Raw genomic sequence first — 26613 nt, 5'->3', positions numbered from 1 at the left:
AAGTGGACTTCACAGGGTCAGGAAGATTTAAAGGCAGAAATATTGATTAAATTAAAAGGACCATTAGGAGTACTTGGTTTCATCAGACTTGAAATCACCCTGAAGATCTCCCAAATATAGAAAAAAAAGAAAGCTTGTCAGTAAATTTATGATCTGTGTACTTTTCTGGCATTTCATAATAACTCTTACTTAATGTTGTTTTATTTGTGCAGCATCGAAGCCTTCTATTTCTCCGTCAACTGCCAAAGGTGACAACTCAAAGCAAGGATGCCTCCACCGATGTCGCCTATGTGACTATGAGGCTGACGAACTGTTTCATCTGGAAGCACATTACAGCGTCCATACTGGCGAGAAGATATTTCAGTGCCCTTCATGCCATAAGAACTTGTCAAACAGATACAACTTAAACGTTCACCTGCGCACCCACACAGGCGAGAAGCCATTTGAGTGCCCTTCATGCTTTCGGAGGTTTGCACAGCAGGCCTACCTGAAATCCCACCTGCGCATCCACACAGGCGAGAAGCCATATCAATGCCCTTCATGCTATCGAAGCTTCTCACACAAGGGTCACCTGAAAGCCCACCTGCTCACCCACACAGGTGAGAAACCATATCAGTGCCCTTCATGCTCTCGGGGCTTTCCAAACAGATATGACTTAAACGTGCACCTGCGTACCCACACAGGCGAGAAGCCATTTGAGTGCCCTTCATGCCCTCAGAGCTTCTCACGAAAGTGTCACCTCAATGACCACCTTCGTACCCACACAGGCGAGAAGCCATTTGAGTGCCCTTCATGCTCTCAGAGCTTCTCACAACGGGCCCACTTGAAAGCCCACCGGCGCACCCACGCAGGTGAGAAGCCATATCAATGCCCTTCATGCTCTCAGAGCTTCTCACACGAGTGTCACCTGAAAGTCCACCTGCGCACCAACACAGACGAGGAGCCATATCAATGCCCTTCATGCCCTCAGAGTTTCTCACACAAGTGTCACCTGAATGTCCACCTGCACACCCACACAGGTGAGAAGGGATATCAGTGTCCGTCATGCTCTCAGAGCTTCTTATACAAGGGTCACCTGAAAGTCCACCTGCGTACCCACACTGGTGAGAAGCCATATCAGTGCCCCTCATCCTCTCAGAGCTTCTCACAAAAGGGCAACTTCAGGGAACACATGGGGCGAGAAACCATTTCAATGCCCTTTATGCCTTCAGAAATTCTCGTTGAAGATTTGCCTGAAGACACACCAGCGCATTCATATAGGTGACCGGCCATATAGTTGCACCTTCTGCTCGAAGTCCTTTACGTAGTGTCTTCACTTGAGCAGACAGATCATAGCACCATGATAATATAGTGTAGTTCAGCAGCCATGTTTAACGAGAGTCTGAAATATAGATCTACAAACGTGTAGCTTGTTGCATAGTGTTCTACTGCATCAGGTAGCACAAGTGTCTCCATGTGCCCCTAAGAAGAAGCTTTTGCTCAGGCCCAACTCCGATGCTGCCTATTCAAATAATGTAAAATGCAGGAACGCTTTTCTGAGATAACCAGTGGACCAGTTATAACGAAATTTGTTGCATTTAGGAGAATAAGTGAAATTCTAGTGACTGCTGGAAGGAGAACTTTGATTTAAGGCCTGGATATTATAGCAGGAATTTATAAAGATCTGAAGAAAAATTGAAACAAGAAGTTTCTAAATTCGTAGCTCTGCACCTACAATAGATACCATAGTTCTGTAAACTGCATACGGTATAGACCATAAAAAGCGGAGAAATTTCATGTATCAACCCATACTGCGGCCTATTCTATGATATTCTACGGCTCTTCTGCGGCCTATTTAGACTGCGGACTATTCTATGATCAAATCCCAATAAATTCTGGCACTTACATTTAGTAAAGACACGTTCTAGACAGATTGAACAGATTCGGATGGCAATCTCATTAACTCTTAGAAATGCGCGTCGGCTCTTAACAACTGCTTCACATCAGTTTTCTCCAACACTAATGACGTTCTTATTGAACCAATACCACCAATGTAAATAAAATTAATGCCAGACGTGAAGATCAACCCTGATGGCATATGTAGCCTCATCAACTCTTTTTTTTTGCGGCTAGGAAATGGTCGTTTTTTATAGGTTTCGGAAAAAATTATTCTCCAGTAGAAATAACATTGCAGTGTACATTGCAGCATATCGTATTTTACCTAATGAAATGATCTTACCAAAAACATATGTTGCCGAAAAAATATTAGGTAAAACTTAAAAATTCTAGAAACTGCCATTTTTACTGTCAGTTCATAAAAGCAGCAATAAAAAACATAATATTTACAAAAATATATAAAAGAAAATTCAGAAGATTCATTTCAAGGATAACCCAGGAATAGTGTCTGAAAAAATAAATGTTCAGTACACCGCCGTTCGTTGCATAGAAAAAATAAACTAAGACCAGTTCAACTCTTATGCCATGCGGTGAAGCATTTCCTGGTTATTGCGAAGCATAGGTGCAGTCTACAATTTTCCCACAGATCGTATGCTTTTTGTTCAACATTGTGGTAAGAAATTTTGCAGTTCCGTCTTTTCGGCATCTTCTGAGGATAGTCCGATGAGAAGTCCAAGGAACGTACCTCACCAGTTTGTCTAGAGCCATGCACCTCTTCCGGGACCGATCGCTTTTAATGTAGCTGGGCAACTACAAGGTTATGCACCCAAGCACATCTGTTTGCATTTTTTTCAGATTGTCTTTATCACCTCTGCAGAGAGGAAGAGTAGAAAGAAATCCCACGCGGTTGTAAATCGCCTTGCGCTGATCCATAGTGCTGGGCCGAAGTGTGCTACGGGAAGCCTTCTTGGAGTGAACGGAAGTTTCTTTTGGTAGCACATTATAACCAAGCGAAGTATGCACCCTGAAGATAATCCGTAGAGCTCTCAGGTCGTGAAAAAAGATCGGCAGATAAGCGCACACAGGGAAGGAGCCGGCTCAAGGCCGTAAAGGAAACTCGCCGGTGAACAGCTGCGGATGCCCCGTGCCGACTGAAAACGTTGTCGCCCTGGGAGCTTGAATCTGCTTTACTGTCGTCTTCGCAATCATAACTTCTCGGGCGTTCTCTCCAGCTCCGACTCCGCATGTGGTGGCTGCGCGCGTTCACGACGCTGTATCTTGAGAGTGATCTGCTTTGGGGGCAGAGCACGGGGGGGGAGGGGGGGGGGCAGAATCTAGTTGCGTCGGTGGCTCGTAGATTTGTGCGTACTGTGTGTTCTCGGAGCTCAATTTGCGTTGAAGCGATAGACAGCATAAATGTCATTTCGCGCGCAGCTGTTGCCGCGTTTCCTCACGCTATCGTTTTGACAGCGAGTGTCCATAGCTATGGGGTGTGATGTGTTCAAGTTTTCTGTGCGCGCTGACACCATGCTTAGTATTTTAGTTAGCCAGCGAATGTTTACAAGTTAATACGGCCGGTAAAAGTATATCCTTACTTCATACCGCTGTCTGCTAATTTGATATCGCAATCGATGCTTCGCCTTTCGGGCGAAACTGCGTCTTTTTTCTTTCTTTATTTATTTAAGGTCACATCTTGGAGGCTACGCTCTTTATCTATAAATGTTGGACTATAGGTGCGCCTTAACTGAGCTATTTTTTTCTTTGACTTTCATCAGGTTGAATTTAGTATAATTCGAATTTTCTTACCATCCCGGCGGAATTCGAATTAATGAGCTTTTACTGTATTCCCTATGAAAGGCTCGAACGACATCACCGCACTTCTACAGGATATCGATTCCATCGCAGAATGGTGCGAGAAATGGTTCATGCGGCCTAACCGTAGTAAATGCTAAGCTCTGTCATTCACCTGCAACCACAGCTTAACCAGCCACACCTGCACAGTACAGCTCCTTTCAAGCATGCCCCGTCTTACAGATACCTCGGCGTTCACGTGACATCAACACCATCATGGTCAACTCATTGACATCATCTGTTCTAATGATTCACGTACGCTTGGATGTTTGAAACGTAACCTGAAAACTGTATTGCCAGAAATAAAAAAGTTAGCATATATAACATTCGTACGTCCGTAGTTACAGTATCTCTAATGTATATGGCACTCTTCCCAGTCATAGCTTACCTATGGCATAGAAGCTAAACGAAATCGCGCTGCTTGGTTTGTAACTTCCTATTACTCTAGTTAAACCAGCATAACCGCACTAAAATGTACAATTGAACTACCATCACTTGCTTCCCGCCGGATCATCTCCCGTCTCTGCTCGCTTCACACCTTTTATTACCATCCACACTCCACGCATTCCCTGTTAAATCCAACATCACGTATATCCTGTTGCTTAAGCCTCAGTCGTCCCATAGCACACATTATCACCCGACCATCTGCCATGAACACTTCATACTTCGCTGACACAATAGCCCCATTGGAGCAGTCTCCCAGAAGATATCGCCGCATGCAGTGACCCCAAATCGTTCCGCGAAATGTTAACCCTTTCAGGGTCAATGACGTAAACATACGGCGCCGCGTACAAGTCCAAAAATGGTGGATGCCGTATATTTACGGTGCCATCCGTACGTTTGAAAAGCACGCCGATTTCCCAACTTTTTTTCTTTCTTGGCATGTGATACCACTACTTGGGAATACAGGAATTTTTTTTTTTGCGTGCTTCCTCCTCTCGGTTGTCTTGCGTGGTTTTAGCGCTAGTTTGCTCCCGCGCGTCTATATACTACCGCTTGCGCATTGGCGCGCGGGTGGACGGGCGGGCGGCGGTTTGGGTTTTGTTCCGCGAGTGGTTTCTGCTTCTTGCGCTTGCAAAACTGATGGATATCTCATTACTACTCGCTCAAAGGGCGACCGCTTGTTTCTCACTCATTTAGTGCTCACAGGGGTGCGCATAGGAAGGATGTCGCCGTGCATGCATTGCCGTTGCTCTTTTTTTTTTGGACACACGTGAAAACTAATTGCCTCTGGTGTGCGATAAGATGAAGATCAGCGGAAGTTTGTCGGATGTTTTGTTTTTTTGACGGGCACACAACCGCACTGTTTTCTTCAGTGCGCGCACCTACGCGGTTTGATTACGCTATGGATGTACATATTAGTGTATGAGCAGGAATATTTGAGTCTTGCGAAATATTCTCGTGTGCGCATTTTCAAAGCTTAAAGTGTGTGTATAACAATGCACGAAAATCACTACCAGCAGTCACTAGATTCCAACTGTTTCTCTTAAATGCAACAGGCCTCATCTAATTTGGGGCAGTAGTTGTAGAGAACGATTTCTCCTTTCTCATGTATTTAGATAGGAGCCCGCGAGCTAAAGCTTCCTCTTAAAGGGTCCCTGAAACATTTTTGGGGGGTCATCATTTTGCTCTAGATCTTTTCTCAACATGTTATAGAACACAGAGCAAAGTGAATTATGAGAACATGTGAACTGAACCAAACAAAGCCATTATAGCTCTGAAAAAATTCAAAATACAGTTAAACCTTCACATAATAAAGTCGGTAAAATCAGCGATTTGCTTTATGTGTGATTTTTATTATTCCAAAAGTGTTCAACATTTGTTTTGATCTCAAATATCACTGTTTGCATGACCCTACGGAATGTATATGTTCACTGTAATACTTAGTAATACACTACATATGTTTGGATGGTCTGATTTCTGTAAGAACTGTGTTGTTGTTTTTTTTCTTCTTTTTTTCAGTATTGCTTTTGGGACTACGAATTTGTTCTGTTAGACCTACTCATGTGTTGTTGCTTCTAGGTTCTGATAGACATAGTTCATCCTGCAGCTCTTAATCTTAGTGTATTCGCAGCTTTTTTACAAATGGGTACATTTTCAGAACAATTTATTGTACAGTAAGTCAGCTTTCCACTGTCTGTTTCATCAGAGCATCAAATAAATGCCATTGTTTAGTGAGTATTCGTTGTCTGTTCTTGGTATTTTGTTACTTCAATGGCAGCGTGCAATACAGTGATGTCACCATTTTATTGTATATGGGGCTACAAGAGAAGTGACGGCCCTTGAAGTTCATTATTAACACAGAAAGAACTTGTTCTAACTAACACACATGAGTAATTTGAGTCTTGAGTCAAATGTCAAGTCCACTATGCCTAATTCATTCCTACATTTTATTTCAACTATTCTATCGGCATTTCTATAAGCACTGGTGTGACACATATCTGTATAAATATTTGCATAAAATTTACATGTTGAATCGAGCATACATCTGCACTGTTTAATACATTTATGCCCAGAAAGGAAGTAATTGCGCTAATCCTGCTTTTTGACATTTTAAAAGATTCTTTCTTAATTGCAGTTGTGCCAGTCTCTCATAATGAATTTCCTCACCAACAAAATTGTGCACACGACATGCTTTTTAAGATAATAAATCCAAGAATTCACTGTTTGGATTAAGGGTGTGTGAATATTTGATGCTTTAAAATAGGCACGTCGTAAGTATAAATATTTTCTAATAGCCTTCGAACACCTGAAACATTACCTGTGCAGAAGTAAAGCTCAAATGGAAGCAAAAGTATGATAAATATCACCCCATGGGCATAGTATAGGCATCAAATATGAGAAAGTGCGTAGTAGAGACGTCTGATGTGCAAGAAGTTTTGGTAGAGCAAGACGAGTTGACCCAGCTATTCATCTTGCAACCATCAGAAAGCGCGCAAATATAAACGTTCTGGCTTGCCTGTCTGCAAATGGCCTTCTGCATTGGACTTTAGTGGAAGAGATCCACTGGGCTGTATCTCCACGATAAGTCCAAGAAGGTTCATCATCAGGAACCTGGCGCTGAGGCAGTGTTCTTGTTCAGCAACGCGCCACCCCACTGCTGTGTTGAAGAGGTTCGCCACCAATGAGCACTCAGTGAAGCGGCTGCTGCTGTACAGCTCATTTTTCAACCCAATCGAAGAAGCTTTTTCGAAGTTCAAGGCTGGTGTCAAGGCTTTTCTAGCCAAACGTTGAAATGATCTTTTTGCGACACCACCGGGCATCTCCCAAGAAACAGCATCACCAGGCACTGTCGGTTGAGGCTGCGAAGAGTCAATGCAACACATCCTGCGCATAGAGTGCACAGGATGTGTGTGGAGGACAGGCTCAAGTACACTTTTATGCTAGCTCCCCTACAGTGCCACGATACGTGAAAACTGCTCAGCGATGCATGCAAAAGAAAGTGGATAGTCTTCTAACAAAGAGCTTTTGGTTGATATTGCTACGGGGTATGTTCCCACTGACGAAGAGCTGAGCAGGAGGAAGACGAAGACGACGATTTAGAAGCTAGCGCAGGCTGTTGCCTCTTGGCCAAGCGCAGCGTATTTTCCTTGTAAATATATTTGTACATAGCTTGTCGTCTGCGTCTTTCTACGTAACATATTTGGTGGAGGTGGACGTTCCCTGTACCTCGTCACGGAGCTTCGCAGTGGACGGTACGTCGAGCCTACCTTCATGGCTCCCGGCGACGCCAACGCGACTCCACCGGCTCCGACACCTGCTGCCACTTCGACGACCTACATCACCCTCTCCGCTCCCCGTGATCCTGGCGTATTCTCGGCAAAAGATGGGGAAGACGTCGAGGACTGGCTCAGCCTTTACGAACACGTCAGCCGCAATAACCGGTGGGACCCCACTATCATGCTCGCCAACGTAGTCTTTTACCTCGGTGGCACACCTCGAGTTTGGTTTCGGACGCACGAAGAGGAGCTCACCAGTTGGGATTCGTTCAAGCAAAAGCTCCGAGACTTGTTCGGCAACCCCTACGGTCACAAACTTGCCGCGCAGAAGGCGCTTTCCGGCCGTGTGCAGACGTCAACAGAGCCCTATGTCACGTACATTCAGGACGTCCTGGCTCTGTGCCGCAAAGTTGATGCACACATGCCTGAGTCGGACAAGGTATCCCACATCCTCAAAGGCATTGCCGATGACGCCTTCAACTTGCTCGTCTTCAACAACGTCGCGACGGTGGATGCTGTTCTCAAAGAGTGCCGCCGCCTGGAACTCGCTAAAAGCAGACGTATCGATCAGCAGTTTGCCCGTCTGCCCAACACCCCAGCGACTTCTTCCTGTGCCGACGCTCCTCGTCCCAACAACACCGGCGATATTACCAAGATCGTTCGGCGTGAGATTGAGGCCGCCTATCCGGCTGCCTTCGACTCCAGCCCCACCAACGCACCGGCAGTCACGGTTTCCCTGATCCAGGCAGTTGTCCGCCAGGAGTTCGAAAACATGGGCCTTCACACCATCTGCTCGGCCCATCACCCTGTTACCCATCCGGCTTCTTCGATTCCGCCCCGTCCCGCATCGTCTTACCCACCACGTTTCCGCAACCCAGCTGAATGGCGCACTGCTGACGACAAGCCCATTTGTTTTCACTGCCGTCGCATCGGGCACATTTCTCGGCACTGTCGAAGTCGCTGGACTTCCCCGACCCGGTCTGCTTATACTGCCTATTCTCGCCCCTCGGGTGGCCCTTCTCGTCCTTATGCCGCACGCTCCGATAATGCCGCCACTGACTCTCCTGCGCCGAACCGCCCCTATTCTCGTTCACCTTCGCCCCAAGGACGACAATCTCGCTCTCCCCAGCCCCGTCGCTCCTTTTCGCCGACTCCCTTCGGGCGCCGCTCCCAGCCGGAAAACTGAATGATGCAGCGCCTCGAGGTGACGCTGCATTGCTCCCTACGCCGCCAAATCCTCCACTGACGTTGCCCACTCATCTGAACCTTCTTGACGTGCAAGTCGACGGTGTTCCTGTGTCTGCTCTTATAGACACTGGGGCGCATTTGTCGGTAATGAGCGCGGACTTTCGTACCCGCCTGAAAAAAATAATCACGCCCGCCACGACGCTTGTTGTCCGTGTCGCCGATGGCGGAACAGCCCCCGTAATTGGTATGTGTGCCGCCCGCGTCTCCTTCGCCGATCGCTCAACAGTCGGGCTATTCACAGTCATCGCCCACTGTCCCCACGACATCATCCTCGGCTTAGACTTCTTCTCCGCACATTCTGCTCTCATTGATTGTTCCGCCAGTACTCTCCGCCTTGACCTGCCTGTTCTGCATCCCACTGAACCACACCCCAGTCGCCTCAGTTCCGTCGACTTTGTTCGCTTGCCACCTACGGCACTGACTTACGTTGACCTAGTGTCATCCCCACCAGTGCCCGACGGTCACTATATCGCGGCTCCTCTACAAGACATCCTCCTTACACACGGGATCTCGGTACCTCATACCGTTTTATCTATTACGGCTAATTGCGTCTGCCTGCCAGTGGTCAATTTTGGCTTGACGACACAAGTGCTGCCACGCGGGATGTCTCTGGCCCAGCTTTGCTCATTCGAAGATCACTCAATAGCATCTATTGAGGTCGACAGCAATTCAGCCGATCCTCCTCTACCATCTCAGTCGACAACTTGCACCATCGCCGACTTACAGAAAATGATTGCGCCCGACATGCCGTCCGAGCACGCTCGTGAGCTCTACCGCGTTCTGCTTTCCTACAACGATATTTTTGACTTTAACGATCGTCCTTTGGCCCAAACTACAACTGTTAAACATCGCATTAATACCGGCGATGCCTCTCCTATTCATCGCCGCCCGTATCGAGTGTCACCGGTTGAGCGTCAAGTTATTCACGCTGAAGTTCGCAAAATGCTTGCCAATAACATCATAGAACCGTCATGTAGTCCATGGGCGTCACCGGTTGTACTGGTAAAAAAGAAGGATGGTTCATGGCGCTTTTGCGTGGATTATCGGCACCTTAACAGGGTTACCAAAAAGGACGTGTATCCCCTACCTCGGATCGCTGACGCCCTTGACTGCCTCCATGGTGCTCGCTACTTCTCTTCTATTGACCTCCGCTCCGGCTACTGGCAGATTGCTGTGGACGATCTCGACCGCGAGAAGACTGCTTTTGTAACTCCGGACGGTCTTTATCAATTCAAAGTAATGCCGTTTGGTCTATGTAACGCTCCTGCCACTTTTGAACGCATGATGGACTCCCTTCTTCACGGTTTCAAATGGTCCACATGCCTGTGCTACTTGGACGACGTCATAGTATTCTCCCCAACCTTCGCTACGCACCTCGAGCGCCTCTCGGCAGTCCTGGACGTTTTTCGTCGCGCCGGTCTGCAACTGAACGCATCGAAGTGCCAATTCGGCCGTCGCCAGATTACCGTCCTTGGGCATCTCGTTGACGCGAACGGAGTGCAACCGGACCCAGGCAAGATCCATGCTGTTACGCACTTTCCTGTTCCGAAGTGTGTCAAGGATGTGCGCAGCTTCATCGGCCTTTGTTCCTACTTCCGCCGTTTCGTGAAAAATTTCGCGGCCATAGCACGACCACTAACCGAGCTTTTGAAAAAAGACGCCCCTTTCCAGTGGGGCGTTAACGAGGCCTCTGCATTCTCGCATCTAATCGACGTTCTCACAACGCCTCCCGTTCTGGCCCATTTCGATCCGTCTGCGCCTACCGAAGTTCGTACTGATGCCAGCGGTCATGGAATTGGCGCAGTACTGGCACAACGCCAGCGCGGCAACGACCGTGTTATCGCTTACGCCAGCAGGCTCCTCTCACCCGCGGAGCGCAACTATTCTATCACTGAGCGTGAGTGTCTGGCCCTAGTTTGGGCGGTTGCGAAGTTCCGCCCATACTTATATGGCCGACCCTTTTCCGTTATCACAGACCATCACGCGCTTTGTTGGTTATGCTCATTGAAAGACCCTTCAGGAAGACTTGGTCGCTGGGCCCTACGCCTCCAAGAATATTCGTTCTCTGTCACCTACAAATCTGGCCGACTACAGAAGGACGCTGACTGCCTGTCTCGCTACCCGGTAGACGAGCCTGACGACGCCGACAGTAGTACTGCCGACGGCATTTTCTCTGTGTCTGCCTTCGTTAACATCGCCGATGAGCAGTACCGAGACCTATCGCTGCGAGTACTCATCGAGCGTCTGCGCTCTACACCTACCGACGCATCCGTTCGCCGATATGTCCTCCAGGGCGGCATTCTGTACCGAAGGAACTTCCTCCCTGACGGATCTGATCTTCTTCTTGTCGTGCCAAAACATCTACGACAGACTGTGCTCTTTGAGATGCATGACGCACCTACTGCAGGACATCTTGGCGTAACCCGCACGTACGACCGCGTCCGCCGCCGCTTCTATTGGCCTGGTCTCGCTCGCTCTGTCCGACACTATGTTGCTGCCTGTGATACCTGCCAGCGTCGGAAAACACCTCAGGTGCTACCTGCCGGTCATCTCCAGCCGATCACTGTCCCTGTGGAACCGTTCTTTCGTGTTGGATTAGACCTCCTCGGTCCCTTTTCCACGTCATCCTCTGGGAACAAATGGGTAGCCGTCGCAACTGACTACGCCACCCGATACGCTGTCACGCGGGCTCTCCCTACCAGTTGCGCCACTGACGTCGCGGACTTTCTCTTGCGGGACATTATCTTACTTCATGGCGCCCCGCGACAGCTGCTCACTGACCGTGGTCGTAACTTCCTCTCGAAAGTTATCGCCGACATTGTGCGTTCCTGCTCCACTCAACACAAGCTGACTACCTCATACCATCCTCAAACCAATGGCCTGACAGAGCGGTTAAACCGTACTCTTACCGATATGCTGTCAAAGTACGTTTCCAAGGACCACCGCGACTGGGACATTGCCCTTCCTTACGTCACATTCGCTTATAATTCTTCCCGGCACGACACCGCCGGATTTTCTCCCTTTTATCTGCTCTACGGTCGCGAACCGACCTTGCCCCTTGACACGGCACTTCCTCCTACTTCGATCTCAACAAGCGAGTATGCGCGCGACGCCATCGCTCTCGCCGACCATGCACGCCAGCTTGCCCGTGCTCGACTGACGGACTCGCAAACCACTCAGCAGCGTCAGTACAACGCCCGCCACCGTGACGTGCAGTTTTCGCCTGGTGCGCTCGTGCTCTTGTGGTCGCCCTCTCGTCACGTCGGACTTTCACAAAAGCTCCTTTCGCGATACACAGGACCCTACCGCGTGCTGCGCCAGGTGACGCCTGTGACTTATGAAATTGCTCCTGTGAGCTCAACCTCGTCATCTACTCTGGCGTCTAGTGATGTCGTGCACGTCAGTAGGCTCAAGAGCTACTACACTGCTTCAGAGTCCAGCCTTTAGTCGCTCCGGGACGGCGCTTTTGCCGCCGGGGGTAGTGCTACGGGGTATGTTCCCACTGACGAAGAGCTGAGCAGGAGGAAGACGAAGACGACGATTTAGAAGCTAGCGCGGGCTGTTGCCTCTTGGCCAAGCGCAGCGTATTTTCCTTGTAAATATATTTGTACATAGCTTGTCGTCTGCGTCTTTCTACGTAACAATATTATAAAGCTTAGGTTCTCGCAGATCTACTCATACCTTTTATGCTCAACGTTTGCATTCAAACACGTAGCTCTTGTAGCGCGGATCATCAATTGCTTCATAAGAGTCTGAAAGCACTTTTAACGTGATAACCTTTCCAGATGACTTGAGCTGCGATAAGCAAAAGGGGTGAGTCCTATATGAAGGCTGTAAAACAAAAAAGCCGAATTAGCTCTTTTCCCATCAGTCTGCTACAAGCATGGAGCGCTGCTTCTGCTACGTTAACATTTCTGTTTCGATTTATTTAAGTCATTTGAAGCCTCTTGTGTCATTCTAGTAAAAAAAAAGGACTTAAACCTTATTAAAGTTGGCTACTAAAACCCTTTTCTCAGCTTCTTTACAGAAATTTGACTGCGTTGAATTTGTGTTGCTGTTGAAGTATATTGCGTTTAGACTACATTACTGGTACTTTAAATAAATTGACTGGCTTTGGGAATTGACAGCCTTGTTGGATAAATTGAACGGCACATGGCATTGTTGTTTGCCGTAACAATTTGATTGGCACCTAAATTTACTGTCACACGCTTCAAAAGAAGCAGGCAAACATTAGTTTGCACGACCACCACTTCTGCCGACCATCAAGTGGCGCTGTAAAACTGAAGTATGCCTAGGAAAGCTCAGTCACCCCGAGCGTGCTTGCTGAAGTGTCATCTCTACAATGAAAGCATGCTCAAGTCCGTGCGCTTTACCCTAAACATTGCGCTTGAACTACGTTATATATAAAAAACTCCATACTTAGCCCGTATGCAAATCTTAGTTGCCAGAATATTTCCCATGCACTACAGCGATGCATCTTTTCTATTGAATTGAATTGTATTCTGAGAAATTTACATGCCAGAACCACGATTTGATTATGAGGCACGCCGTAGCGGTGGACTCCGCGATAATTCGTAACACCAGGGGACCCTTAACGTGCCCCCAATGCACGAGCCAGCATTTTTGCATTTCGCCCCTATCGAAATGCGGCCGCCGCGACCTATATGTTCTATTGAGAACTTAAATATGTGAAAAAGAAGCGGCAGAGAAAAATGTTCAGTTTTCATATAGAAAAGGGGTTTATGGAGAGTAACTACAGCGAACATTTGTTTAGCTTTACATTAGAAAAAATACCTCAGTAAAATCGAAGTTACTGCTATAGCAAATCGTATTTCAGTATAATAAGCGCGTTACCAATCGGACCAAGTATGTCCAATTGCTGTAATGGCAGGAGAGGTCAACAAAACAGGCTGATATAATGGCAGAGCCTAGGCAGACTGGACTTCAGATTTCCCACTGGAGAGTTTCCTGGAATACACTCATGAAGTGAATATGCGTGTTGCATGGTCGGTTGAAGACATTGTCTGGCTTCTGCAATTATTTTGGGACGCGTGTAAGGACTTTATACACATCACTGACGGCTACGTCGATATTGGCTCGCCTATCCCCCCCACCCCCCACCCCGTGGTTTACAAGAACTCGAACAAACTTGTCCTTGCTGCATTGATGGATCGGAGTGCTGTTCTACGGTGTCGAATTTGCGTTTTTTTTTTCTACACAGAACGTCGAAGTATCATTTCCATTTGAAATTAGGGCCTTTCGCCTTACGTCCCGGACATTCATATCGCGCATATATAGAACGACCACAGTATTGGCTCATATTCTTGCCGGAGGAAACATGCCACACTTCATTTAATTGTTTCTCAGCTGCTTTGCTGATGTATGCAGGTGCAGTCGCTGGTTATTGCCAAATTTAGATTCTAAAAGTGGAGCACTTCCTTATTGGCTACACTGATTAATCTACATAGGTTCGCTTGTTTTCGAGTTTTCTGTATCTTACGTAGAGTAACCGCGAAGCGATATGTTTGAAGAAGGAAACGGATCAATTGCTGTCAGGTAGCCCAAAGCCTTCTAAATTTCTGGTAACATTAACGAACAATTACTAACATGGATTAACACAACATTGACCTTTGTACCTAATTGTTTGTTTTATTTAATGTAGTAATATCACCAATGGGAACTTCTCGCGAAAAGCACTGCTCGCAAGGCATGCAAGAAATGTTACTAAATGTATTAAGCTCTCCCTGAAAGTAATTTACACAAAAATGCATCAAAACAAAAGAAATATGAATGTTTTTGGCATTTATGATTTATTCGGTTCATAGTACGCTATTTTTAAGTGAAGGAAAACAAAACACAAGTAGTAGCGCGCACGGCTACGCTTGTTTCTCAAGAGGGGTGATATTTTCTTTTTATTGTGTAGCCGCTCTTAGCAATCCTATTTTGAGCATTCACATGTGTCCATCCGAGACCTTGTTCTGAACAGAAGAAGTGCGACATAAGTACGCACAGGGGCCAAGGGAAAGGGGGTTCAGTTAAAGCAGTGGCACCGACAAATCATAAAACTTGCAGTCGCTTCGTTTCTTCCTTATGGTGCCACTGCGGAGCTAATGCGGAGCTAATGCAAGGAAGATCCACCTCCAGCAGCATGGGTTTTTGCACTGTTCTTTATATGTTTGTATCGCAATGCACACGCTGCATGGAATTGTCCATCGTACGCCGGGTTGAGGGGTGGGCGCACGTGGTCACACCGAACCAAGACATGGCTGGCAGAAACCCATGCTGCTGGAGGTGGATCTTCCTTGCATTAGCTCCGACATACTCGAAAGAACCAAACACATTCCGGACATACACACAGCCTGTACTCCGGGACACGAGCTCCTGGTGGGAAGCTTTGTGGTGCGTGAAACTCTCCAGGCTAACGTGCTGGAGGGACATGCCACGGAGGATCAAGGTGAAGCCGTATCCAGACGATACACAGAAATTATGGTGCATTACAAACTCGGAAGAAGAACCTATCTTCCACTGCACCACAAATTGATGAGAGAGGAGGCCATTGCATACAGAAGGCTATGGACAAACCTGTTTGCACACAGGCCACTGTTTCATGCGAAATTGTAGACATGCTACGACTGCGCCTGTAACAAATGCTCGGCGCCGCGCTCGCTTTACTATATGGAATCACAATGCACACACGTGACACTGCCTCTCTTCCCTCAACCCACTGCCCCAGAGCAGTGTGAGGGCCTGCTGGCCTGCTTGTGCCCTGAAGACTAGCTTCTACTAGTGCACAGAGTGCGATGGGCAGCGAGAAACCATGGCATGCTGGACTGAGGGCGCCACCCACCTGGGGATCACCGCTGTCACCTGCTCTTTGAATAAAGTTTATTACACGTGACAATTCACGATTAGAGGAATTATAAAACCTATAAACTGAATGTCTGCGAGTCCTTGTTTTACTCGGTGCCGTAGCTGGAGGGACAACTTCTCTTTTGTCTCATTGTTACTATATCGTGCAGTCATCTTGTGCAGCAAACGAAACTACCTCTGTCATTTTTTGTTCTGTTACCACATCATGCAGTAATTTCCCGCAGTGAGCGAAACTATCTGCCATTTTTTTTGCTTGGTTACAATGCGCGATTGTACTCTTTCATTCGATTGTGTCTTCATTTCTCGTGACTCTGGTGTTCTTGCACGCGCCTTCCAAAATTGTGCGCACCTCAAAACAAGACGAACAGCTTGTTCTCAGCTGAGCAGCCGTGCGGTCCATCGAGTTATGAACACCTCGCGGGCAAGCGTGCGCATTGAGAGGCTTCGCGCGTTAGAACCCAGGCGAAAGCTTGCGCAGACAAGGAATGCGTGGAGAAAAGCATTTCACCGAAGGGAGCGTAATGCTTTCGCATTCACCCATTTAAGCAGTCTTAAGTGCCACTAGTGCATTGCCACTTCTATTTATACAGCTTAACCGCAGTAAAGCTGTGGTATGCGGTGAAGCATGTGCATAGCATTGCAGTGAAGCATAATAAAATTGAAACTGGACACTTATGGAACATTGTATGTGTCCCTTAGTTATACACATGTGTACACTCCGTTCCCAGTCATGCTGCAGGCACCGAGATGTCTGATGACGGTACTGGCAGCAATTCAGAGCTGTTTATGACAGTGCTGTGGCAATTTGCGGGCTTTCTGACTGTTAAGTTTCCCAGCTGTTACTTTTTCTTTTGTCTCGAGAAACGTATCACTGAAGTTTTACTGTATTACAGCAAAGAAAAAAAAAACAAGCCATTTCCTTATATCTGATAGTGGTAACAAAACTGGAACTAGGATTCTAAATTTGTCTCAGCAGTAACTTTTGGGGCATTCTGGGGCATCAGGGAAATAACTGCCAACCTGTGAACACTGAAATGCATAAAAAGTTTGCTGTTGTAACAAGGAGCCGTCGGCCAGAGGTGAAAGCACACATCTTATTAAAGGGACCGACAATGAATAGTTATGGTACTAACTTCTTTCTTTTTTTGCAACGAAAAGCTTGCTACTCAGATTGTTTAATACAGTAATGGTGACACAGAAAAAGTCGTGGAGCATTTTTTATAAGAACTCTTGTATCTGAGAGAGAGAGAGAGATAAAAGGGAAGACAAGGATGTTAACCAGTCAAAAAATCGGTAGGGTACTCTGCGCTGGGCGAAGGGAGAAGGGGAATGGAAAGAAAGGCAAGAGGAAGCTTGGGGTAGAGAGTCGTTGACGAACAGCACTACAGAGTCAGAGGCGCTCGCTTCTATCTGAAGTTGTTATTGTGTGTTTTTTAATTCGTATGTTGGAAACAATAAGAGGTCAGTGTGATAGCAATCGAACGGGGGCTATAGGACTAAGTATATGATGAATGTGGCCCTAGTCATACCAAATTCATCTTTTTTTATTCATTTGATGTTCACGTCGGGGATACTTTCTTCACTGCTGCATTATTTAAACAGTAACGACTACACCGTTATTGTGAAAATGTCGTCTGCTCTTCACCTGCTTTGGCCATATACAAGTCAAGCGAAGTTTTTTTTCTTGCCGTTCCAGCTGCCATGTACATGCGATGTTCCTTCATATGGTGTTGCTTTATTTGAAGATGCAACAAAATTTCACGCACTCATTGGTCATCTAAGCCTTGCAAAAACCAAGGACGAGGGCGGACCCAAATTTAACCAGAAAAAAATATTGTCTGTAATGGAATTTCTGCGCCAATTGCGCTGTTAAGCAAATCCTGCTATATGCTGTGCCAAACTGTTTGTTGCAACCATAGCGCCAGACCTGAGCCAACACGGACCTGCTCCAAATTGGGAATATTTTGCTTGTGCGACAAGGCGCAGCGCATCAAGCAACCAACCTTCACTACTCACACTCGCATTGTTCTTCACCGCTACAGCATTTAGGGTACCGGTGTGCCATCCTATCACAGTTGAACATTATGCACAATTTCATGGCGACGCCGAAAACGACCGTGGAATTTCTCCTCGAGTGACATTTAATTGTTATAGCAATTATAATTATGTGATGTAATTATGCTTACGTACTATTGTGAGGACACAGCTTCTCAATGCAACTTTTTCGCGGTTGCTTAGTGGTATATTTACAAGTGCGTAAGGCGCATTATATCACGGCTAGGCAGCTCCGACATGAAAAAAAAAATTTGAAAAGGGGACAAGAAAGTAGTCACGGGCGCACAAGTCACGCAACACAGACGCTGTTCAATCTATTACTACGAGGACAAATAAAATATAATTGTTACTGTTACATCTGTATGTGCACTGCTTAGTCATGCGTCTGGTGAACTACCAACTTGCACAGCTAGTAATTTCAATTGTAGGGATGTATAGTTTCTTTAAAATACAGGCACCCTGTTATTTATTAACATCGCGTGAGTGCCAAACAGGGAGTGTGCCAGTGATTTGTTTAGAACACCCTAGAAGACCATACGCTTTGGCTAGCATGAGCTTTAAATGCATGAGCTTATCCTTACGCAGTATATTTAATCTGTGAGGATACAGTAATCGCGCCATATTGGTAATGAATAGGGTGGCTATGCGCATTCAACTTGATTGTTTAGTGGATGAAATGCTATAATAGATAGAACATTTAGCAGATGAAATTAATAACGAAGCGAAGGAGAACGTAAGTGCGGAGGGGTTAACTCTATATTTAAATGCGGAATTAAATGTGAATTACTATTAGGCTGGCGCTTATATTAATCCTCTTGTATAAGAACAATAAACTTGCACATCAAGTTGGAGAAAAAATACTGGCATCTTAGCATAATACATATTGAATGCAATGTTTCAGAAAGTACTAACTTATACGGTGCTTCCGCTTTGCACCGGAGCAGTAAATTACTGCTCAAAAGCGTTCTTTTCTTGCTCCAAACAGCATATTTTTCTGCTGCAGAAGCATATATTTCTGCTACAAACTTCAATTTTTCCTGCTCCGAAAGCTGCTCCAAAAGACCAAGTGCGGCTTCCGTCACCGCGTACACGTGCTTCCCTTGTTTTTGTCCAGCTGTTTAGATTATGTTTTATATCTGTTGTATATTATAGTGCGTACTTTGTTCTGTTAGATGGCCGCACGGGGCACCCCGCTATTTATATATATATATATATATATATATATATATATATATATATATATATATATATATATATATATATATATATGTGTGTGTGTGTGTGTGTGTGTGTGTGTGTGTGTGTAGGCAAAGAGGAATTCTTCAGGCTACCTTTCAAACGTAAAGAACTTGAGTAGTGCTACAAGGTAAACAGAACAAGTATTTAATTTCGACAGTTTCGATCGGTGGACCGATCTTAATCAGGGTTTACAAAAAAAAAAAAAACCCTGATGAAGATCGGTCCACCGATCGAAACTGTCGAAATTAAATACTTGTTCTGTTTACCTTGTAGCACCACTCAAGTTATATATATATATATATATATATTGCAGAGGCCTGCAAGCAGACAGAAGGGCGCAGCCGCGTGAAAACCGGACGAGACAGGTGGCAATGAGAATTCCGCGAGAAGTACAGCGGGAAGAAGGGGCGACTAGGGCGTCTCCGTCGGCGATCTGACTGGATGTTGCGGCCACAACGTCTTCGTGACCAGGACGCAGGACGTAGTCGGCAGCGATGGTCAAGTTCACGCATGAAAGTGAAGAGTCCGCAACAGGTTCAAGTGCTGTATCCGTGATGTGGACAACTTCCTCTCTACAGGAAATGACGGCTGAAGCAGAATGTAGGAAGTCCCAACCCAGTATAAGTTCATGGATACACGTTGGAAGGATGATAAACTCGATGTGGTGGCGTATGCCGTCGATGAGAACACGAGCAGTACACTGTCCGTCAGGGTGAATGAACGCATTATTAGCACCACGCAAAATAGGTCCAAGATAAGGCGTTTTTACTTTACGGAGCCGGGAACACAGATCACTCCGAAGAACAGAAACGGCGGCACCGGTATTGATGAGAGCTGACGCGGGAACACCTTCGACAGTCACAGAAAGCATGTTGGCCGGGCGAACAGGAGGAATTTTTGAAGACCGATAAGAAGCAGTTTCCCCTCCAAAAACTGCAACAGTTAGTTTTCCGAGTGCTGGTCGACAAAATGGGAAGTGGGGCGAAGCGGTGATGTAGAGCACCGGTAAGGGGATGGAGAACGACGTCTGGCTGAACGGGAACTATGAGGCAGATTGGGAGCAGCTGGTGGAGACGGAGAACGCTGTTGCGGGGACGAGTACGGTCCGGGATAGTAGTCGTCTGATCGGCGAGTGCGGTCTCTTTCGTGCTCAGCATAGCCTCGCCGTTCGTCCTGCTGGCGCCGGCGGCAGAAGCGTGATATATGGCCGCATATACCGCAGTAAAAACAAACTGGACGATGTGGACGCCACTGAGGGTACGATGGCGCAGCAAGTGCTCTGGTTCCCATCGAAGCCAAAGGGTCATAGGAAACGCCAGTAGGCACGGAAGGCACAGTAGGGGTGGGTAGCGAAACAACATCCGCGTAGGTAGGTGTGGAGCGCGCTACCGGAGCAAGATGCGTCGTGGGTGTAGTCATAGCTGTCAACTCCTGCTTTACGACCTCGCGCAAGTCGAAGGCGGGGGTTGGGGCGCAGGCAGCAGGTGGACGCCTGAGGTCTTGTAGTTGAAGCTCTTCGCGGATGATGGTGCGGATAAGAGCACGTAGATCTGGAGAATGGGGAACCTGAGGATCGCTGCTGTCATGTGGAAGACGAATAGACTGCAGCTCGTCGAGGCGTTGACACGTTGAAGTGATGTCTTGGACAGAAGCCGGATTTTGCACGATTAAGGCGTTGAACGCGACAGGCCCAATGCCTTTTAAGATGTGGCGAACGCGTTCGGCTTCCGTCATGCTAGGATTCGCACGGCGGCACAGAGCCAAGACATCCTCTATGTATGAGGTGTAAGACTCTTGGGGAAGTTGGCGCCGCGTTCCCAGCTTCTGTTTGGCGACTTCTGCATGGCCAGACGAGGAAGCGAAGATTTGCCGCAGCTTCGAGGTAAACGTGGACCAATCCACGATGTCGGATTCGTGGTTGAAATACCACGTCTTTGCAACACCGGTCAAGTAGAAGGCGACGTGCCTCAATTTCTGGGTGTCGTTCCACTTGTTGCAAGAACTCACGCGGTCGTAGTGGTCGATCCAATCGTCGACGTCATCACCGCGGAGACCCGCGAAGACAGGGGGATCGCGCTGAGGGCTCGTCACAGTCCAAGAGGGCGCCGCAGGCGGGGTCGTCTGTGTATAGTAGGGTTAGAGGCGCCGGAAGGGCCGGGGTTAGAAGTGTCCATTGTTGTAGGGGTAGCTGGGTGCAGGCGGCGACCGGAACGGAGCTCCAGGGAGGACGGGAACGCGAGAGGACGTCGGGATCTTGACGTACCTCCACCACTTTATAATACCGAGACCGACCAAGTTGTCCAGCGCTGTTTATTCCAAAAAAGGCAGCGCCCGCAGCTCACGCGCGAAGAAGTCGAAGAAGAGGAAAGATGATGATGGCTATGTACAAATGAAAACGACGAAGTACATTAATAGTGCTTACAATATATATATATATATATATATATATATATATATATATATATATATATATATATATATATATATATATATATATATATATAAACACCCTTGCTGCAACTGAGGGGTTAATTGGGTGCGGCGTGGAACTCGTGTGTGTGTCGTTCCTTCAAAGCCACCGACGATTCTCAGTGCCTCCCTTCACAAACACTACAATACATTCACCTGTTCGTGTGTTAAAATGCATTACGCTTCCCCATGGGGGTGGTTTGTTTGTGCTATTCCTTGTCAGTTCCCCCAATCATTCGCCACTATTTTGTGATGGCAGAGCACTAGAAGCAGAGTGCACTCAAAAAGAAATTACCGTATTTAGCACCTATAAGCCGCACCAAACGTACTTAAATTTTACAGTAAAGTCAGGATTGGGGTGCAGATTACTGGAATATATATTTGAAGTGTGGTTCCATGGTAGCACAACATGCGCTGCCGCGAAGCCACACTTTAAGGCAAGCTTCTCAGCTACTCACACTTTCGTTACTTCCTGGGGTAGCCCACTGTTTCTCGACCCCTGTGCGTTCAAAGTCCATTCTTCCCTGCTGCATTGTCGGTCACTCTCCGCCTCTGCATGGGTCGCCGTTTTGCGTACAGCAGTTTGCGAATAGTGCACATGGCATTTGCAATGTAGAACTTGGATAACGATAAGCCGTGCTCAAGGGGCCAGCTCCTATCTCCGAAAACAGTAAAGCAGAGTCACTGGCTGAAGATATGGCATGAACAAATCATTTATCCCAAATGGTTATGGTTTTTGTAAACACCTGGGGGTTTTAGGCAGTTATTTCCGTTGGTTATACGCGCATTTTTTTTTTATTTCCGAGCTGTTCTTGAAGAGGATGCGTGTTGTATGTGTTGGCGTGGTATACGGGAAAAACTACAGTATTTCCTAGCCGGCTTCTTGCAATCTCAACTTATGAAAACGTTGCCAAAGTTCAGCGTGTGATCAAGAAGAAACCCGCTGATGAAGTCTCGTATGAGACAAGTTTGTTGTGTCAGCGAATCATTAGTTTTGCAAGTGACAAATATAGCCTCCGGGCCTCAAGTGCTGATTGAGGATAAGAGAGCAATTTTGGTCAAAGCATTTTTCAAAGTGTTCTCTGAGGCTCATATGAATGAGAGATTTGTGAAACACTTCACATTCTGTCACTTTATGATTTTTAACTTTTCTGTAAAATACTTTTCGTAAGTCTACTTCACAAACAGGGTCATGAAACATTGAAATGCCGTAATATTGAGTAATTTAAAAGGACCTTTAGGAGTCCTTTGTTCCATCATACTTAAGATCAACCTGATCTCCGAAATAAAGAAAAGAGAGCTTGTCAATAAATTTAGCATTTGTGTTCTTTTTTGGAATTTCATAATACCTCTTACTTACTTTTGTTTTATTTTGCAGCATCGAGGCCTTCTATTTCTCTGTCAACTGCCAAGTGTGACAACTCAAAGCAAGGATGCCTCTACAGATGTCACCTATGTGACTATGAGGCTGATGAACTGTTTCATCTGGAAGCACATGCCAGCGTCCATACTGGCGAGAAGCCATTTCAGTGCCCTTCATGCCATAGGAGCTTGTCAAACAGATACAACTTAAATGTTCACTTGCGCACCCACACAGGCGAGAAGCCATATCAATGCCATTCATGCTCTCGGAGCTTCTCACAGAAGAGTCACCTGAAAGCCCACCGGCATACTCACACAGGTGAGAAGCCATTTGGGTGCCCGTCATGTTCTCAGAGCTTCTCACAACAGGCCTACCTAAAAGCCCACCTGCGCACACACACAGGCAAGAAGCCATATCAGTGCCCTTCATGCACTCGTAGCTTCTCACACAAAAGTCACTTGAACGCCCACCTGCTCACTCACACAGCTGAGAAACCATATCAGTGCCCTTCATGCTCTCGGGGCTTTCCAAACAGATATGATTTAAACGTTCACCAGCGTACCCACACAGGCGAGAAGCCATTTGAATGCCCTTTATGCCCCCAGACCTTCTCACGAAAGTGCCACCTCAAAGACCACCTGCGCACCCACACAGGCGAGAAGCCATTTGAGTGTCCTTCATGCTCTCAGAGCTTCTCACAACAGGCCTACCTTAAAGCCCACCTGCGCACCCACACAGGCGAGAAGCCATATCAGTGCCCCTCGTGCTCTCAGAGCTTCTCACAAAAGAGCAGCCTCAGGAAACACATGAGGCGAGAAGCCATTTCAGCAAAGCTACAGAGCTGAGCAACTCCCGCACAGGCCCGTCATTCCGTGGCCGCAAGGTCTTTTTGTGCCCACAATTTCACCGGTATAAAGATTTCACAGAGATGACCTATGTCGCTTGGGCTTCCCTGTACGACAATAATCTCCTCGACACGCGCTGTCTTACGCGCCTGTCGAGCGCATTCACACACCAGCTCATTCATACAGGTGGCCGGCCATATAGTTGTACCTTCTGCTCAAAGTCCCTTGCACAGCCTCATCACTTGAGTAGACATAAGAGATCGCAGCAATATGATATTTTCGGGTAGGTCAACAACCATGTTAAACAAGAGTCTGAAATATAAATCTGCAAACGTTTAGCATGTTACACTGTCTTCTACTGCATCAGGTAGCACAAGTGTCTCCACGTGCTCCTAAGAGGAAGCTTTAGCTCGGGCCCAACTCTGATGTTGCCTATTCAAATACATGTTAAATGCGGGAACGCTTTTCTGAGATAACCGCTAGACCAATTACAACGAAATTTGTTGCATTTGGGAGAAGGAGTTAAATTCTAGTGACTGCTAGAAGTAGAATAGATTTAAGGCTTGAGTATTATAACAGGTATTTACAAAATTTGAAAAAAAAATTAAGCAACTTTGTAAATATGTAGCTCTGTACCTGGAATAGATATCGTAGTTCTGTAAATTGCATACAGTAGATCATCAAAGCGGAGAAATTTGATGTATCAATTTATATATTTCGTGAACTTGTTACATTGTTTACGAGGATTCTGCAAAATTTCTGCTCACATATTAAAGGTATATTTGAAAGCCTTGTTTAATACACCAATATTGTCAGCTTTAGATGCCCTATTCGATGCATTTTACAGAATTGTGATATCCTTTTTTATTGCTCAGTTACAGAGTTATAAGCTTCATAGTTCCGTTTTCTGGACATTTGTGATTTTCAACAATTTTTATTAAAAGATTGATGGCCTAAATAAGAAATTGACTACCAACTGTGCCTACATTCTGACTATTTCTAATAAATACAACAAACCTCATGAAATTTGGTGGAGTAGTTGTCGAGAAAAACGATTTCTCCTTTCCCATGTATTTAGATAGGAGCCCCCGAGCTAAAGCTTTCGCTTAAACGGCCCCTGAAACACTTTTTTGGGGGTCATCATATTCGCTGTAGAACTTTTCTCAACATGTTATAGAACACAGAGCAAAAGGAATTGTGAGAACATCAGAACTGACCCACACAAAGCTATTATGGGCGCCTTGCGCTGGAGTTTGAGGTATAGTAGCGGCGCTTGGTGGCGGCGCGCGAAACGTTATCTGGGTAGTACCAGCTTAGGTAGTATTGAGCCCTGGCTGTGATGAAGCACGTTTCCAGCCTGAGTTTTGCGTCGATTCGCACTTTTTTCTGCCCTGTTGCGAGTGCGAAGAGGCTCGTCACTTCTCACAGACCACGCTGCGAGCTAGCCGCAGCCTATAGTTAAACGAAAACGGACTCTCAGTGAGACGTAATGCTGGAATCAGAAGGAATCGGTGACGCCGATCCGGAGAGACCTAGCTCAGCCTCGAAAAAGCGTCACCGTCGTCACTTCTGCGTCGTGGGCTGCCATGATCAAGAAGGCCTGAATCCCAACATCACATTCTACCGTTTTCCTTCAAGGCCTCACGAAGCGGAGCGTCGGGCGCGCTGGATAGCAGCAGTTCGTCGCGCTGGGTAAGCGAAACTTCGCGCCATGCTGACTGCTTCGCCTGTCTTGAAGCTTGCTTGATTATCTGCGTTCTGAAATTCGGTATTTTGCACCTAAAGTCCCGACGGCAGACCGACATAGCAGCAGGCATGACTAGTGATTCACGATTGGAGACCCGGCCACAGCGACAATTAACAATTCGACCGGTGCGAAGTGGTGAAGTGACCAGGTGTGTGCAAATGAGCACAGATGGTCGGGCTGATTCGGGGACAATTCACGACCCCACTACGAGCGACACAGGTTAGGGAATTAAATGTGCCATCCTTGCCCTCAAGCCGGCACGTTGAGGCAGCACAGCAAGGTAGCATTGATTGCAGCACATCTTTACAACGCAGGCGCCAAATAAAACAACGGACGTTGAAAGGACACACGAGACAATCGTTGTAATCATGCATAACCAACGCGCCCACCAGCACGTGCTCAGTGCAGCACATCGATGTTCGAGCGCTGTCATTAAAAGCTGCATCAAGCGAGCAGCGCACGAGCTCGCGCTGCAGCGCGATTCGCACGTACGTTACTGCGAGCTCATATGCATTGCACCAGTTATTACTTGCTAAAGCGTTAGATGGCCGCTGCTATAGTGCAGGCATAACTACTTGTCTAGCGGCATGCAGTCAACAAATATTGCTGGAGGCCCGCCGCTTCGCGGCATGTCGAAAGACCGCCGCCGTAACGGCGCGTACCGTCGTGCGCTCGAGCAATTCCGTGAACATGATGTCTGCTTATCGCTGCTGTGAATTCATTTATAGCAAGCATTTCTTCGTGTTCGTGCGCCCGAATCTAGCAGCAGCGTGCAAACCTTACCTGAAGTTCAACATCGTACGCGACTCACTTCACTTGCGATTGACACCGCGCTAAAACTTCGCCGCTTATTTCTTGAACGGCGTACACGTTTTCGGCGTTGCATAATTTATTGCCTTTACGCAGTGTGCCGCCCCTGAAAAAAAATCTTCGGCGCCCGATATTCGCTGCAAGCCGTGGTACAACAAAACCGAAAGTGGCGAGTCCATATTGTAAACGTGCTTTCCAAAGCAGACGACCGAGCTTGGTACTACCCAGTTCAGGACAGAGGGCGCTTTTTAGCACCATTTTCGCAGTGCCCCCTGGGCAGTGCAAGAGCCCCATAGCTCAGAAAAAAATCAAAATACAGTTAAACATCGACATAATGAAGTCGGTAAAATCGGCGATTTGCTTTGTTATGTGTGACTATTTATTATTCGAAAAGTATTCAACATTTGTTTTGATCTCAAAAATGACTGTTTGCATGCCCCTACAGAACATATGCGTTCACTGTAACTGATTAATACACTACAGATGTGTGAATGGTCTGATTTCTGATAGTGCTGTCTTGTT

General features: G+C 46.8%; 1 protein-coding gene across 5 annotated transcripts in view; it reads left to right on the top strand.

Annotated features, from left to right (window-relative positions):
- LOC135909721 (gastrula zinc finger protein XlCGF57.1-like) overlaps positions 1-24044 on the top strand; it is a 135793-nt gene extending 111749 nt beyond the window's left edge. For 3 of the 5 annotated variants that reach the window (XM_065441768.1, XM_065441766.1, XM_065441767.2), the window contains exon 5: positions 213-1952. In XM_065441768.1, the coding sequence (XP_065297840.1) occupies positions 213-1264 (1052 nt within the window). In that variant the 3' untranslated portion in view covers positions 1265-1952. Of the gene's footprint in view, positions 1-212; positions 1953-22704 lie in introns of those variants that run through there. The other 2 variants (XM_065441774.2, XM_065441773.1) reach the window with 2 other exon arrangements.
- Positions 24045-26613: the final 2569 nt, after the last annotated feature.

Source organism: Dermacentor albipictus, chromosome 8, assembly GCF_038994185.2.
Source record: "Dermacentor albipictus isolate Rhodes 1998 colony chromosome 8, USDA_Dalb.pri_finalv2, whole genome shotgun sequence".
NCBI lineage: Eukaryota > Metazoa > Arthropoda > Arachnida > Ixodida > Ixodidae > Dermacentor > Dermacentor albipictus.
This window is presented reverse-complemented; position numbering and strand designations above follow the sequence as displayed.